The 13,747-nt window shown below is 45.7% G+C and overlaps 1 protein-coding gene and 1 pseudogene across 2 annotated transcripts; one reads left to right on the forward strand and one right to left on the reverse strand.

The window, feature by feature from the left end:
* Positions 1–492: 492 nt before the first annotated feature.
* LOC100845143 lies at positions 493–8,329 on the forward strand (annotated as a pseudogene).
* A 1,009-nt stretch (positions 8,330–9,338) lies between these two features.
* LOC100842628 (O-fucosyltransferase 7) lies at positions 9,339–13,747 on the reverse strand. Of its 2 annotated transcripts, none has more exons than XM_014901930.2 (12): positions 13,305–13,747; positions 13,123–13,197; positions 12,941–13,040; positions 12,780–12,847; positions 11,590–11,678; positions 11,327–11,507; positions 11,086–11,214; positions 10,854–10,987; positions 10,538–10,751; positions 10,282–10,466; positions 10,106–10,201; positions 9,339–10,025 (listed from the first exon to the last, which is right to left on the reverse strand). In XM_014901930.2, exons 1-12 carry the CDS (start codon positions 13,473–13,475, stop codon positions 9,884–9,886), a joined length of 1,584 nt encoding a protein of 527 aa, XP_014757416.1. In that variant the 5' UTR covers positions 13,476–13,747; the 3' UTR covers positions 9,339–9,883. The 2 variants fall into 2 exon arrangements, with proteins under 2 accessions (XP_014757416.1, XP_003564076.1); XM_003564028.4 differs by having other exon boundaries at positions 13,123–13,200.

Genomic DNA, 13,747 nt, shown 5'->3' on the forward strand with positions numbered 1-13,747 from the left:
GCCATGTGTAATTTTTCAAGCATCCCTACGCCAAACACGATTCATTCCTAGAATTAAGAGCCTTAATTAACCAGAATTAGTAGGCTGAGGGTTCAAAATCCAGGAATTAGCAGTCTAGAAGTTAATTCGAACTTTGTCCACATAGTTAGTGTTAAAACAGATTTTTCTCGAAAGTACCGCAATTACGTGGGGATGCATTCGCGTCCAAGTGTCTATGGAAGTTAGCCCAAATGTTTAAGGATGTGTTTGTTTGGACTTTTAGTAGCAACTTCTACGGATTTTGGTTATAAAAGCTGGAGCCCAAACAAACAACCAATGTTAGGCCTGACTTCTAGGATCATCTTCGTTCTCCCAAACAGATCCAAATCCCATCTATGGATTCCTGATCGTACATCAACAGCACGAATCATAAAGCTGCGGCCGCCACGATCTTCTCCGTTCTGGAAGCGTCCAGGCTTCACCAGCGATCTCCAGAACGTTCTAAACCTCTGACCCATCCCCTTCCCCAAGAAAGCCCTCTTACAAGGACCCCCTCCATTCCGCACCGCCACACCAGCGCCCCTTGTTCAAGAACTCCAAACCGCAAGAATTAAAGATCGCAGGGAGAAGGGAGGAGAGAGAGAGAGATCCATCGCTTCCGCCGTCGCTTGCAGGGGTACCACGCTAGCCAGCCTCCTCAAGAAGCTGCTTGCCGAGCCGTCCGCATCCGGTGCGCCCGTGGCCTACTACGCGCTCCGCCCGGCTGCTGCCACCGCCGCCCGTACAACACCCAGGGCGCGGAGGTCCGCCGCTACGACGACGACGAGTCCAGCGACGACAGCGGCCGCGAGTACGAGGATGCCGACGCCGGTGGCCGCCGTCGCACCCGCTTCTTCTCTCAAGGTAAGAAGTCGCCCTTGCGTTCTCGTTTAGAGTTGCGGAGGCAAATCGGGGTGCTTACCACCTTTTAACGTTTTTACTTATATCCGGATCAGACATGCTCGACCCGCCAAGCATGGACCAGCTGCTGTCTCTGATGGAAGACAGGCCCGCGCCGTCTGGGTGGACCAAACTCTCCTCCTCTACGGCAGCGCCACGGCGGGGATGGTGGGTGGCGAAGGAAGACGACGACGTGGGTAGCTGAAGGTGCTGATGCCGGGGCTGGGGAAGGAGCACGTGAAGGTCTGGTGTCAGGATTCTGAAACTCTGAATCCTGCAAGCGTCGACTGAAGCTGAAGCTTCAGTGAAGCGTACCGGTTCAGTTAAGGGGAATCAACGGCTGACGGTGAACATGGCCACAAAAGGAGATCCAACGGTTCTCAGTTTTCTTCTCCGTTTTACTTTACCTCTTCAGTGTTGACTATTACTGTAATCGAATTTTCACTGAAACTGAGCTGCGGGATGGTTGTTATTACCCCGAGCTCTCGCCACCTTTGTTCTAATAAGAAAAGCTCTAAAGTATATTTCTTAGATGTAGCTTAGAACCCTAGATCCTCCCATAGCGATTTCCTCTCAATTTGCCCAGATCCATCCAATTTATCCCCAAAATTATCGTGATTTCGTTGGTCTGGACTTCGGGTCCTGACAAAGGTATCAGAGCCTCAACTTTCTTCGGCCTTTGGCGGCATTGGCGGCGGTAGATCCGGCAGTGTTGGCGGCGGTAGACTGGTGACGTCAGTAACTGTTGCTCTTCTTCGTCATGACAAAAGCAAGGACCAGATCTCAGGATGGAGATACCATGGATTATCGGAAGGAAATTCTCGAGATTCGCGAAGAACTGCAAGATCTAAAAGGGATGCGAGGTGAATTGGGAGAGATAAAGGAGATGCTTCGAGCTTTGGGTAAGCAAAAAGATCCACATGACGAACCCCTTCATTCTATTGTCCTAACTGCGCAGACTGGTATGGGTACTAGCATAGCGCAAGGTGTAGTTACTACTGAAATTCCTTTGGGGCTTGAGAATCGTAGAACTGATCAAGAGGATGGATGGTCTCTGCATAGTGCACAAGATGGTCCTCTAGGCACTCCGAGCAGGCCGTTGTCCCATCCGAACCAGCCACACCATACTATCTCAAACCCACCCAATTCCAACCCTTTCCCACAAAATCCTAATCCTTTTCCCTACAGTCCCAATCCAATCCCACAAAATCAACCAGCCCACCACCAGATACCTCACCAACACTCCATTCCCAACCCCAACCCAAACACTCAGCCACATTACCAGATCTTTCAACCCAACCCACCACCCCACTCCAACACCCCCAAGCACATTTCCCAGAACATTATTATGGTAACATTCCTCACCAGCCATACTACCCAAACCACTATCCTCCACCAAAAAGACCATATTTCCCAAATCAGACAGTTCATGTGTATGATACACAGCGACATATGTACCCGAATCATGCTCCCACGGGCCAACAAGGTTATGCCGAAGCAGTAATCAGAGGACCACGTTTGGAAATCCCTCTGTTTTCGGGAAAAGATTGCATAAATTGGCTCGAGACCTGTGAAAGATTTTTTGAGGTTTCAGGCACACCTTGAGAACAATGGGTCAATCTAGCTATCACTCATTTTCAGGGAAGAGCGATGACTTGGCTTGAGAATTTTAACATTCCCTGGCAAACCATGAATTGGTATCAGTTATGTGATATTATCAGGTGGCGTTTTTCTACTGAAAATGCACATGAAGCAGTGGAATTACTCGAGAATATCAAACAAGACACACAATCAATCAATTCTTATATTGACAAATTTGAGCAATGTGTTCAGTTAGTGTGAAGAGATCATGCATATCTCAAGGAAAATTTCCTCATGAGCTGTTTCATCAGTGGATTGAAAGAGGAGTGTTGTAGTAAAATAAAGCATTTATATGGGCCGGGCCGTAAATCCTACGTGGCGATGACTAGGTCAACATTTCCCAACGTGAGCAAGGCGCCAACGTAGCGTAGTCAATCCTACATGGTAAAAGAAGACAAGTCAACAAGTCAAGCCTCTCATGCCATGGTCAAAGGGAGAAATGAGTTTGAGTATGGGGCAAGAAAAGTGTGGAGAGGGGACCCTTGGTCCATGGTGGACCATGGACCAACCCCTACTTTTCCCACTTGGTGCACACAAAAGCTATGGACCAAGGAGTTACTTTTACCATTTTGCCTCGCTTTTCTCTCTACCTCAAAGGTAACCATGGTCTTTTGTCATGGACCCCTAAGCTATAAATACCCCCCCATGGGGGCATGTACCATTCACTCTCAACTTGAATAAAGTCAAGGGGAGAGGGCTATAGAGCCTCTTTGAGAGGAGCTCTAGTTTCGGGATCTCGGGAAGCCTCGTTCGGCCCGAGCCCGAAGGAGAGGGAATCTGGTTAGAATCCTAAGGGTATCTCGACCTCGCTACTTGGGAAGCCTCGCTCGGCCCAAGTACGAGGCGGCCCCTTTCGACCTCTCGGTAAGTGATTTGGGGAGCCTCGATTGACCCGAAACACTTTGGCTAACGATTTCCTCGAAGCCTCTCCTAACATAGGACTAGGTCGCACCCGCAGGGTCGACCAAACCTATTCAAAAAATATTGACGTGTCAACTTGTCAAAGTGTACGGCGACCTTCGCTATAAGGCCGGCGTACACGATCTACTTTTATGCACTTGTGCCATCGAGCTTTGGCACCCCTTACTCTAATTGTTGTCAAGAACAATAACAAGGAGATTAAACGTGTTGTCATTACTCACAAACCTCACAACATGCTTGAGTCTTATTGGTATGCCAGAATTGAAGAGAAATCTGTCATGGCTAGAATACAGGCACAGAAGAAATAATACCATCAGAATCAATATATCAAAAATGCAGTTACCCAGCAAGGTGCTAGACAAGGACAGGACAGACCCGGTGGCAGGCCTGAAAAAGAAGAAAAGAAATGTTATTACTGCAAAGTACCTTGGACCTATCAACACAAGTGTAAAGTTGGTAGGACAGTTCATATTTTGCAAGATGTTGAATTTGAGTCTGATACAGAGGAGGCAGAACAACCTCAACAAGCTGATATAGCAGAACAACCACACCCCGAGGAACCAGCACCTGCACCTGCTATAGAAGCTCCACCTCCTCCTGACGCAGTACTACACATCTCTGCTCAAGCTGTTAATGGGACAGCAGGCCCATCTACATTCTGCCTATTCACCTATATTGGGGGCAAAAGGCAGTGGCACTAGTTGATAGTGGTAGCACTACTACTTTTATGGACCAGACATTTGCTATTAACAGTGGATGCAAATTTCAACAAACACAAGCCCAGAAAGTTAATGTTGCTGGAGGTGGCCACTTAATCACTGATTCTGCTGTGGATTATACTGATTACCAGATTCAGGGCACATGGTTCAGAAATCCATTCAACCTTCTGCCACTTAAGAGCTATGACATCATATTGGGTTGTGATTGGATTTATGACCATAGTCCATTTGGGTTGGACTTAGTTAAGAGGTTGATGGCTATTACCAAGAAAAACAAGCTTATTACATTCAGAGATCCTATCACTCCAGCTACTATTGACCCCATTCCAGTGGCCAAATTACAAAAACTCATGTCCAAGTGTTTCATGGGTTGTGTTGTCCAAATTTGCCAACTTCAACATATTCAGGAATCTCCATCACAACCCATCACTGCACCTGATATTCAACAGCTGCTGCCCACATTTAGGGCTGTCTTTTCTGTTAGGACTGGTCTACCACCTAGCAGAACTTGTGACCATGCTATTCCTCTGATCCAAGGTGCTGAACCTCCAAATCTCAGACCCTACAGAGTGCCTCATTATCAGAAATCTGCCATGGAGGAAATCATAAATGACATGTTGCAAAATGATGAGATTAGACAGAGCCTCAGCCCATATTCTTCTCCTGAAGTAATGGTGCGGAAAAGAGATGGAGGATGGCGACTTTGTGTGGATTATAGACAGTTGAACAAATTGACGATCAAAAACAAATTTCCCATGCCTATCATTGATGATATCCTAGATGAACTACATGGAGTCACAGTTTTCTCCAAGCTAGATCTGAGATCAGGATACCACCAAATCAGAATGAATGCTACAGATATTGCAAAAACAGCATTCAAAACCCACATGGGGCACTATGAATATTTAGTAATGCCTTTTGGGCTTACTAATGCTCCTGCCACATTCCAGGCCCTTATGAATGAGATTTTCGCTCCACTTCTCAGGACATTTGTGTTAGTATTCTTCGATGATATTCTCATCTACACCAAATCCAGACCTGAACACATTGAACACTTACAAGAAGTACTTCGCCTCCTTGAGACACACCAACTGATTGTTAAGCAAAGTAAGTGCGTTTTTGCTGCTGGCAGCATTGAGTATCTGGGACATGTCATTTCTGGAGCAGGACTTGCTACAAAAACACAAACCATAGCAGATATTCTCAAATGGCCAACACCTAAAACTGTCAGGAAACTCAGAGGTTTTTTGGGACTTACTGGTTATTACAGGTGCTTTGTGAAATATTATGGCAAAATATGTCGGCCTCTCCATGATGTTCTAAAGAAAGGGGCATTTAAATGGACAGACCTACAGGAAAATGCTTTTAATCAGGTCAAGACTATCATGACAACATGTCCTGTGTTGGCACTTCCTAACTTCACAAAGCCTTTTACCATCGAGGCTGATGCCTGTGGAACCGGAATTGGTGGGGTACTAATGCAAGAAAACATGCCACTGGCATTCTATAGTAAAGCCCTGGGTCCTAAAGCTGATGCCCAGCCAGTTTATGAGAAAGAAGCTATTGCCATTTTAGAAGCTCTCAAGAAATGGAGACACTATATTCTGGGCAATAGACTGATCACTAAAACTGATCAACACAGTCTGAAATACATGACAACCTAGAGACTTACTGAGGGGATTCAACACAGATTATTGCTGAAACTCTTAGAGTTTGACTATACCATTGAATACAAGAAGGGCAAGGAAAATGTTGTTGCAGATGCCCTCTCTAGAAGGGATGCAGACCCAGACACAGAGTATCTTGACAGTATTACTGTTTTTCAACCAACCTGGTTGGAGGAAATCAAACAAAGCTATGTGGCTGATCCTCTCTATGATTAACTAGTTCAAAAAATCAATACCAATACTGATCCCTCATTCTCTTACAGCCTTAATACTGGTATTCTCAGATATAAAACAAGAATCTATGTGGGTTCAGTCATAGACTTAAGGCAGAAATTGTTGGATAGTTATCATTCTTCAACTATGGGAGGTCATTCAGGCAGAAGAGCAACTTACCAGCGTATTAAAAGAGGATTCTACTGATCAGGTATGAAACAACATATTGTGGAACTTGTCTCTACCTTACCTGTTTGTCAACTCAGCAAAGGAGAGCATGTTCCATCTCCTGGTCTTCTTGATCCTATATCGGTTCCAAATACACCTTGGTCCTGCATTGTTATGGATTTTATTGAGGCCCTTCCCAAGGCTCATGGTAAAGATGTGATCTTAGTTGTAGTGGATAGATTCACAAAATATGCTCACTTCATTCCACTCTCTCATCCATACACTGTTGCTCAAGTAGTACAGTTGTTCATGGATAATGTTGTCAAACTGCATGGAGTTCCTTCCGCTATTATCACTGATAGAGATAGGATATTTACCAGCAACTTGTTCAAGGAAATATTCAAACAGATGCATGTTAGGCTGGATTTCACTACAACTTATCACCCACAATCAGATGGGCAGACGGAGAGAGTTAACCAGTGCCTCGAATCATACCTCCGAAACATGGTTTTCTTAAATCCCAAGGATTGGATTAAATGGTTACCTATGGATGAGTGGTGGTACAACACTTCATACCACACAGCACATAAAACATCACCATTTCAAGCCCTCTATGGCTATACTCCTCCTCATATTGGTGAAGTTCATCTGCCAAATACACTTTCTGCTGAAGCTCAGACAACTCTCGCTGACAGAGAAGAAGCCAGGCAGAAGTTGAAAGCTGAACTCCATAAAGCTCAGAATCGCACAAAGCAGTATGCGGATCGTCACAGAACCGATCGATCTTTTGAGCTGGGCGACATGGTTTATCTCAGAATGCAGCCATATAGACAGAATGCTTTTGGTCTACAAGGATCTCTGAAACTTAGATCCAAGTACTATGGTCCCTTCCGAGTCATGGAGAAAATTGGTCGTAGGGCTTACAAATTATTACTGCCAGACACGGCTGATACCCACCCTGTCTTCCATGTCAGTCAGCTCAAGAAACATCTCGGCAGGAAAACTATTCCTCTGCCCAATCTACCTCTGGTTGACACTGCAGGCAATATCAAGACTACGCCATTGGCTATTCTGGAGCGCAGGATTGTTTCTCGCAACAATGTTGCCGTCGTTCAGTGGTTAATTCAGTGGCACAACTTGCCACCCAGTGATGCTACATGGGAAGATGCAAGTTTCATATCCAGGACTTTTCCTGGGTTTGAACCTTGAGGACAAGGTTCCTCTAGGGAGGGCGGGGGGGGGGGGGGGGGGCCTGAAGCTGAAACTTCAGTAAAGCGTACCGGTTCAGTTAAGGGGAATCAACGGCTGACGATGAAGGCCACAAAAGAAGATCCGGGTCTCATTTTTCTTCTCTGTTTTACTTTACCTTTTCAGTATTGATTGTTACTGTAATCGAGTTTTCACTGAAACTGAGCTGCAGGATGGTTGTTATTACCCCGAGCTCTTGCCACCTTTGGTCTAATAAGAAAAACTCTAAAGTATATTCCTCAGCCGCTTAGAACCCTAGATCGTCCCATAGCGATTTCCTCTCAATTTGCCCAGATCCATCCAATTTATCCCCAAAATTATGGTGATTTCGCTGGTCGGGACTTCAGGTCCTGACATCTGGGAGGAGCAGGACTGCCTGGTGATCAAGGGCGAGGGCGAGAAGTAGCCCGGGGAGGGCGACGACGGCGACGCCTGGGTGCCGAGGTACAGCCGCCGCATCGAGGTGGCCACGGACGCGTTCAAGATGGACCAGATCAAGGCCGAGATGAAGAACGGCGTGCTCTGGGTGACCATTCCCAGGGTCAAGGAGGAGGAGCGCAAGGACGTGTTCCAGGTGAAGGTCGAGTAGGGCAGAGACGAATCAGTAGACCAGTAGTTGTAGTGCTAATGGCGGTGCCGGTGCGAGCGTGATGGAGGCCTTCTTGATGTTGATGTCTGGTGTCTTTGTGCCCCTGTTTTGCTTCCTGATTCTTAGTTTCTGATCGAGTGGTGGTGGAATTGGTCATGAACTCGTACTTTGTTGATTCCCAAATCCCAATTCGAATTGAGGAACTGGTTCTGATGGTGAATGGGTTGCATTCCCTATTTCGTTTCCGTTTCCTGATCATGGATGTGCCGTGGGCATTGCTCCTTTGCTTGTGAAATTTTGAGTGGATGTTCCGGCTTCTCTGAAGAGCAGTACTGTCTTGTTTTTCCTTCTTGAAGAGAACAATACTACTCCAGTTTCTGGTCCTACAGTATTTTAAGCACGATTACAGACACCATCCATTGATTTTGCTGGGTACAACAGGTCATTCGTTCATATGATCTTGGTGTCATTCTGATTAGAATTTCAACTAAACAAGGACGAACAAAGAGGATTGCCATTTTTCATTTTACTTAATTAAGAGTAAGTTATTTTTTAGAAATACAAGGATCGTTCCCCGGTTTCATTTCAATAAACGAACCCACCAACACCATTCGCTTCAGTTTGAATCCAAATACAAAACTAAAAAACATCCCCGGGCTCAGCAGCAGAATTACAGGATTTGTGGACGAGTAAATCTCACTTGCAAGTTGCAACCACATAATTGTCGACGAGTGTTAATAAAATTTAATTTCCACGAGGTATTTAACCAGATTCAAAGTCATGTATCAAACCAATATATAGGGTTGAGATGCAAAAGTCAAAAGAGATGATTGTAATTAAGGGCTTAAGGCCACATCAGGTCAGAATGACATAGACAGACCTACTGTAATTGCTGTGCCTAAACTGAACTTCTGTTGCTTCAGGAGCAATGAAGTGGATTATGATAATCCAGTTTTTTCAACTAGTATGTCTATTTTTCTCGTTTGCTAATAAATTTTTTCTGATTTTATTTTTCACATCAAATTAAAAATAAGTTCACCACAGACTGAATCTAAGTACGGTAAAAATCTGATTTAAACAGTCTAGCCTCTCACGGTGAAACGAACATGTAGGTCAAAATGGAATTTACTACTCCGTGATTAATTAAGGAACTCCATGTTTGTGCAAGGTGTGCCAGAGCACCGGAGTAAAACACATTTCCTCGAAGCTCTTAAACCTTTCACTGAAAGAAGGGATGATTCCACGAGGAACTCATCAAGAAAAAAGAACCATTTCAGGTAATTCTTTTCTTCTCTTTATTGATCTACTTACAAGAGGAAGTAAATTACCCAAGCTTACATCTGCAGCTAAACCTAAAACCCTGCACAGCTGTGCTCTCAACATCAAACATGCTAATGCTGCCGTCTACAATGGCAACTTTATCCTGCAAAAAGACAGCTAGGTAGGAGTATGTGCCAACGAATCGTTGGACCGTGGTGTCATTTGAGCTGAATGTGTCAGCAATTCCTCTTACTCTCCTTATTGGTCCTCTTACAGAAGGTGGTTAATTACCTGAGCTTACAAACCGAAAATACATCTAAAGCACTACATGCCTGCTCTAGATCCATCTTTGATGCATTGTCAACTTATCCTGTGTAAGAGGGATGGGAAATGCACCAATGAATCATTGGACCATGGTGTCATCTAAGCTGAAACTCTGATGTTGTGTAATTATACCAGTAAGTATGCACCTTCCTTTGCTCTATGTACCTGGGAATAGTGGTTAGGGGTGGCAAATACGGTTAACTGCATGATCGTGATTAGATGCTAACAATAGAATCACCAGTTGACTGACACAGGCAATCAGGAAGAGGGTTCTCATAAAATGCCTCTTCTGACCTAAACCTGTCACTGCCTTTTGTTCCTGATACAGGACCCTTCCGTTTCCGGGGAGAACCTTGCCTGAAGAACAGAGCAAGAACATCATAAGAAAGATGGACCCACAACAAAGATCTTTTAGCTCCCATGGGAAGTTCCAATACCTTTTCCGGTGTATTTCTGTTATCCTTTGCGATAGCCTTTCCCCTTCATCGAGTAATCCACTGTCAACTTTGTCAAACAAACGAACTAATGCTTTCCTGAATCATAGAAAGAACATGATGAGACTGAGAAGGAAAGAGTGAGACAATTTTATAGACGAGTGCTCATTGGGTGTCACCTGTCAGGACTGACTGTCTTTTTGTGGCCATGAAAACGCCGATGACCCGCAACAGCCCGTGCCATGTTCCCAGAATACGATGGAATAAACACATCACTCTCCACTGAAACGATGTAGTCCAAAGCTGCCATTTGAGAAGCATATTGGCTGAATGGTCGCAGTTCTTCAGCTGACGCAAGTTTTTCCTGCAAATGGAGAAGACAAACATATGTTGACTGTTCAAAGCGATAGAAAAACAAAATAGCAGTGTCCATACCTTGTTCATCAGAATAGGGAATCGTGATTGCAGATCGACCATATGAGATTCACCTCCATATATTTCCCCTGCGGCTATGTAAACTGGGGTGCTTGATGGATATCCTAGGGCAGAAAGAAATATACCAACTTCCTTTGGTGTCAGAGGACAGTGACCATGGGATCTTTGTTCTAAAGGATCAATTTCTTTCACCTTCCAGTAGGTTGTGTTTTGTCTGCAGGAATAGAAGATGAATTCAGTCACATAATACTACTATCAAGTTGTCATTAGCATGCAAGGAAGACAGTGTAATGAGTACTACATAGTTTTTTCTTGCCTGATCATTGACAGCTCCTCTGATTCGGTCTGTGACAGGCCGTACGTACACCCGCTAAAAGCAAGCATATCCTTCTCATAGCGTAAATGCAACGCAATATATGGTCCAAATGATTTCATCCTTTCCACCAGCAGCTGCACAGTTGGTAAATCTTGTCAATACATCCCCTCAAACTTTAGGATTATATTGTATATGTAATCATCGGGATGGAGCATATTAGAGAAGGTTTTACATTGCCTAAAGCTTCAATTGGGGGAGCAAATCTGAGTGCCTGGAAAAAGGCCCGGCACCGAAGCTTTTGAATCTCAGGAGGGAGCAAGTTGTTTGCAAGGCGAGAATCTGACTTAGCAGCTCGAATAACCTGATACAAGTCTTTGTTCAGAATAATACTTCCAAATAATTGCATCTAGTAAGTAGCAACTACTGCTTACAAATAATTAGTAGGCAAGTGCAAAAGGGCAGTGGATCCAAACCTGACGGTGCTCCCACAATGGAGAAATCTCGTCCTGGTAATAATCTACTCCAGACCAACTCTTGAAGTGCCTAACAGATTTTGGTGCTTTTGCCAATTCCTTGGGCAGTTTTTTCTCAACTTTCACATCATTTGCCAAAGAACGAATAAAGTGTTCTTCATCAAAGACATCTGAAAAGTTGCTGATGTTGGAAAGTGAAAAATGGTCCTGTCAGTTTTGATCAGTTAAGGGAATGGCTCAGGCAAAAACTATGTAGTGTTCACCTTGTATCAAGCCAAAATGATTTCTTATCAAGCTCTGGAATTATGAGTGTAGCATTGAGTATACGTGCAACTGCTACCATATCACTGATCTGCCATAAGAATAAGAACAAATCAGCGAAGAAGAAAGTGCGTGGCATCTTGCATTTAAAGTAAATCTTCCCATGATTAATTTTAGCATGATGGAACATGTATACACTCCATACAAGACAAAGCATTTAAGAATCGAGAACATGAAGACATGCTTCCTCTTTTCTATCTCGCTCAAGTTGCATCACACTCTTGTCATGATTATTCCTAAGAATAGGAAAAAAATCAACTTGCAAAAAGTTATGTAGTGTACTCTCAATTCAAGTCCTCGCCTAAACAAAAACAGCAAATCCTGTTGACTCATCCAAATCAAGAGAACTGACAGGCATTATGCATGCTCAAAGAGAATGTAATCACTTTTGGTATCTCCTAACAAACAAGTGCCCTTCTTTATCAAGTATAGATCTTTCTTGGACGCCATAAATGAAATACAGGATGGTGCCTGAAGTGATTGCACACATGTGAAGATAGGTGGATAGCACAGTTGCATAATCATCAGTTATCACAACAAACAAAATGACTACTCAATGACACACCAGAACAGAAAATTCTGAAGAGGGCTGAGATAGCAACCAACCACCAACCATATTCAGGACTTTATCCTGAATTTAGTCGAGCAATTTGTGTCTCTTCCGCCAATAACTCGGTTAGGCAATAGCGAGCATATCTCTAAATCGGGGTGGGGGGGAGTAGTACAAAAGTCCAGCACTACAGGGGATTGAAGCGCCAAAACACTGCACGTAGAAACTGACTGTCCACACTAGCACCAGAACCACCACAACACATTAATTTCAGCACTAAAACACCGCCCACAAAAATGATGATAAAATGCTTCGGGATGGAACTCTGACTGAACACCCCCCACATGCACTCACACTAGTTCCACCACGCAGATCAAGACATCAAATGCAAACTAGACAATTATTCGTATGCCACGGTCAACTCTGATCGAACACCCCACATGCAATGCAAGCACACTAGTTTCACCACGCAAGTCAACAGATCTAATGCAAACCAGACAGTTATCCATATGAGCCGTACATAAGCACCACCAGATCGCCCTAACTTGGGGAATTTTTTTACCAGGACGAACAGTCACTTACCCCGGCTCGCATCTGGTTGAGCCCGCCATTGGTGTGTACAAGTAGGTATCCCCTCGACGCCCCTGGACCTGAAAAACAAGATGGTCAAAATTAGAATGACACAAGAGAATGTGGGTCAAACGGCACGATTCTACTGCTAGATGAAGTGCCAATGCGCCTACGTCTGTACTCCGGTGACGGCGTGGCGCAGGGCACGAACCGGCGCGATGGCGCCGGCAACCACAGCCTCTTCTTCGCCGCCCCATCGTTCGCGCCGTCCAGCTGTCAAATCTAGAGATTAATCCCCATGTCATGGACTCCATAAAATATGTCGGCGAGAGATGCGCCATCCGCAGAGAACCACCTTTCGCGCCTGCGGCGAGGCGAGCTGCGGCGGCGCGAACTCCTGCTCCCAGCGCAGCTCCTCGGACTCGCGCGGCTGCTGCGGCATAGAGAGGGCCGCGGCGGCGATCCGTTAGCACACCCCGAGAGTGAGTTCAATCTGAGAGGGTCGTAAGTCGTAACGAACCCCGGACGCGCACATACCTTGGCCAGGCGATAGGGCGCACCGGAGGAGGCGGAGGCCGAGGAGGCGTGGAGGGCGACGGCGAGCAGCGCAGCCGCGGCGGTGACGGCCCCGGCGCCGGCGAGGGAGAGCAGCCACCACCGAAGCGACGACCGCCGCCCTGCTGGCCTCCCCTTGCGCCGCAGCTTCATCTCATCCGCCTTGCCACAACAACAACAGAAAATCTCGCCCCGTCCCTTCCCGTTTCCGCGACGGCGACGGCGACGCTTTGCTTGGCGCTGCCGCGAAGTCGGCGCGCGTGGTTTTCGTTTCCGCAGGCGGGCGCTTTACCTTTTCCTCTCCTGGGCTTTGCTAGGGCGGGCGTGTTTGCGTGTTGAGCCGTGGATGCCTGCCGCGGTCAGGAGTGAGTAGGGCGGAGGAAAGGGCCAAAGGGGAAGGGGGCGGAGGAGCGGGGGTTTTATTC

The sequence above is a fragment of the Brachypodium distachyon genome, chromosome 1 (assembly GCF_000005505.3).
Source record: "Brachypodium distachyon strain Bd21 chromosome 1, Brachypodium_distachyon_v3.0, whole genome shotgun sequence".
Lineage (NCBI taxonomy): Eukaryota > Viridiplantae > Streptophyta > Magnoliopsida > Poales > Poaceae > Brachypodium > Brachypodium distachyon.

Bases quoted from the DNA above. Each gene is read 5' to 3' on its own strand.
- LOC100842628 (XM_003564028.4), bottom strand. From the start codon at position 13,475: ATGAAGCTGCGGCGCAAGGGGAGGCCAGCAGGGCGGCGGTCGTCGCTT. The intron at 10,988-11,085 runs GTAAAACCTTCT...CCAACTGTGCAG, and splicing joins CAATTGAAGCTTTAGGCAAT to CTGCTGGTGGAAAGGATGAA. The intron at 10,026-10,105 runs GTATTGGAACTT...TCTGTTCTTCAG, and splicing joins ACAGAAATACACCGGAAAAG to GCAAGGTTCTCCCCGGAAAC.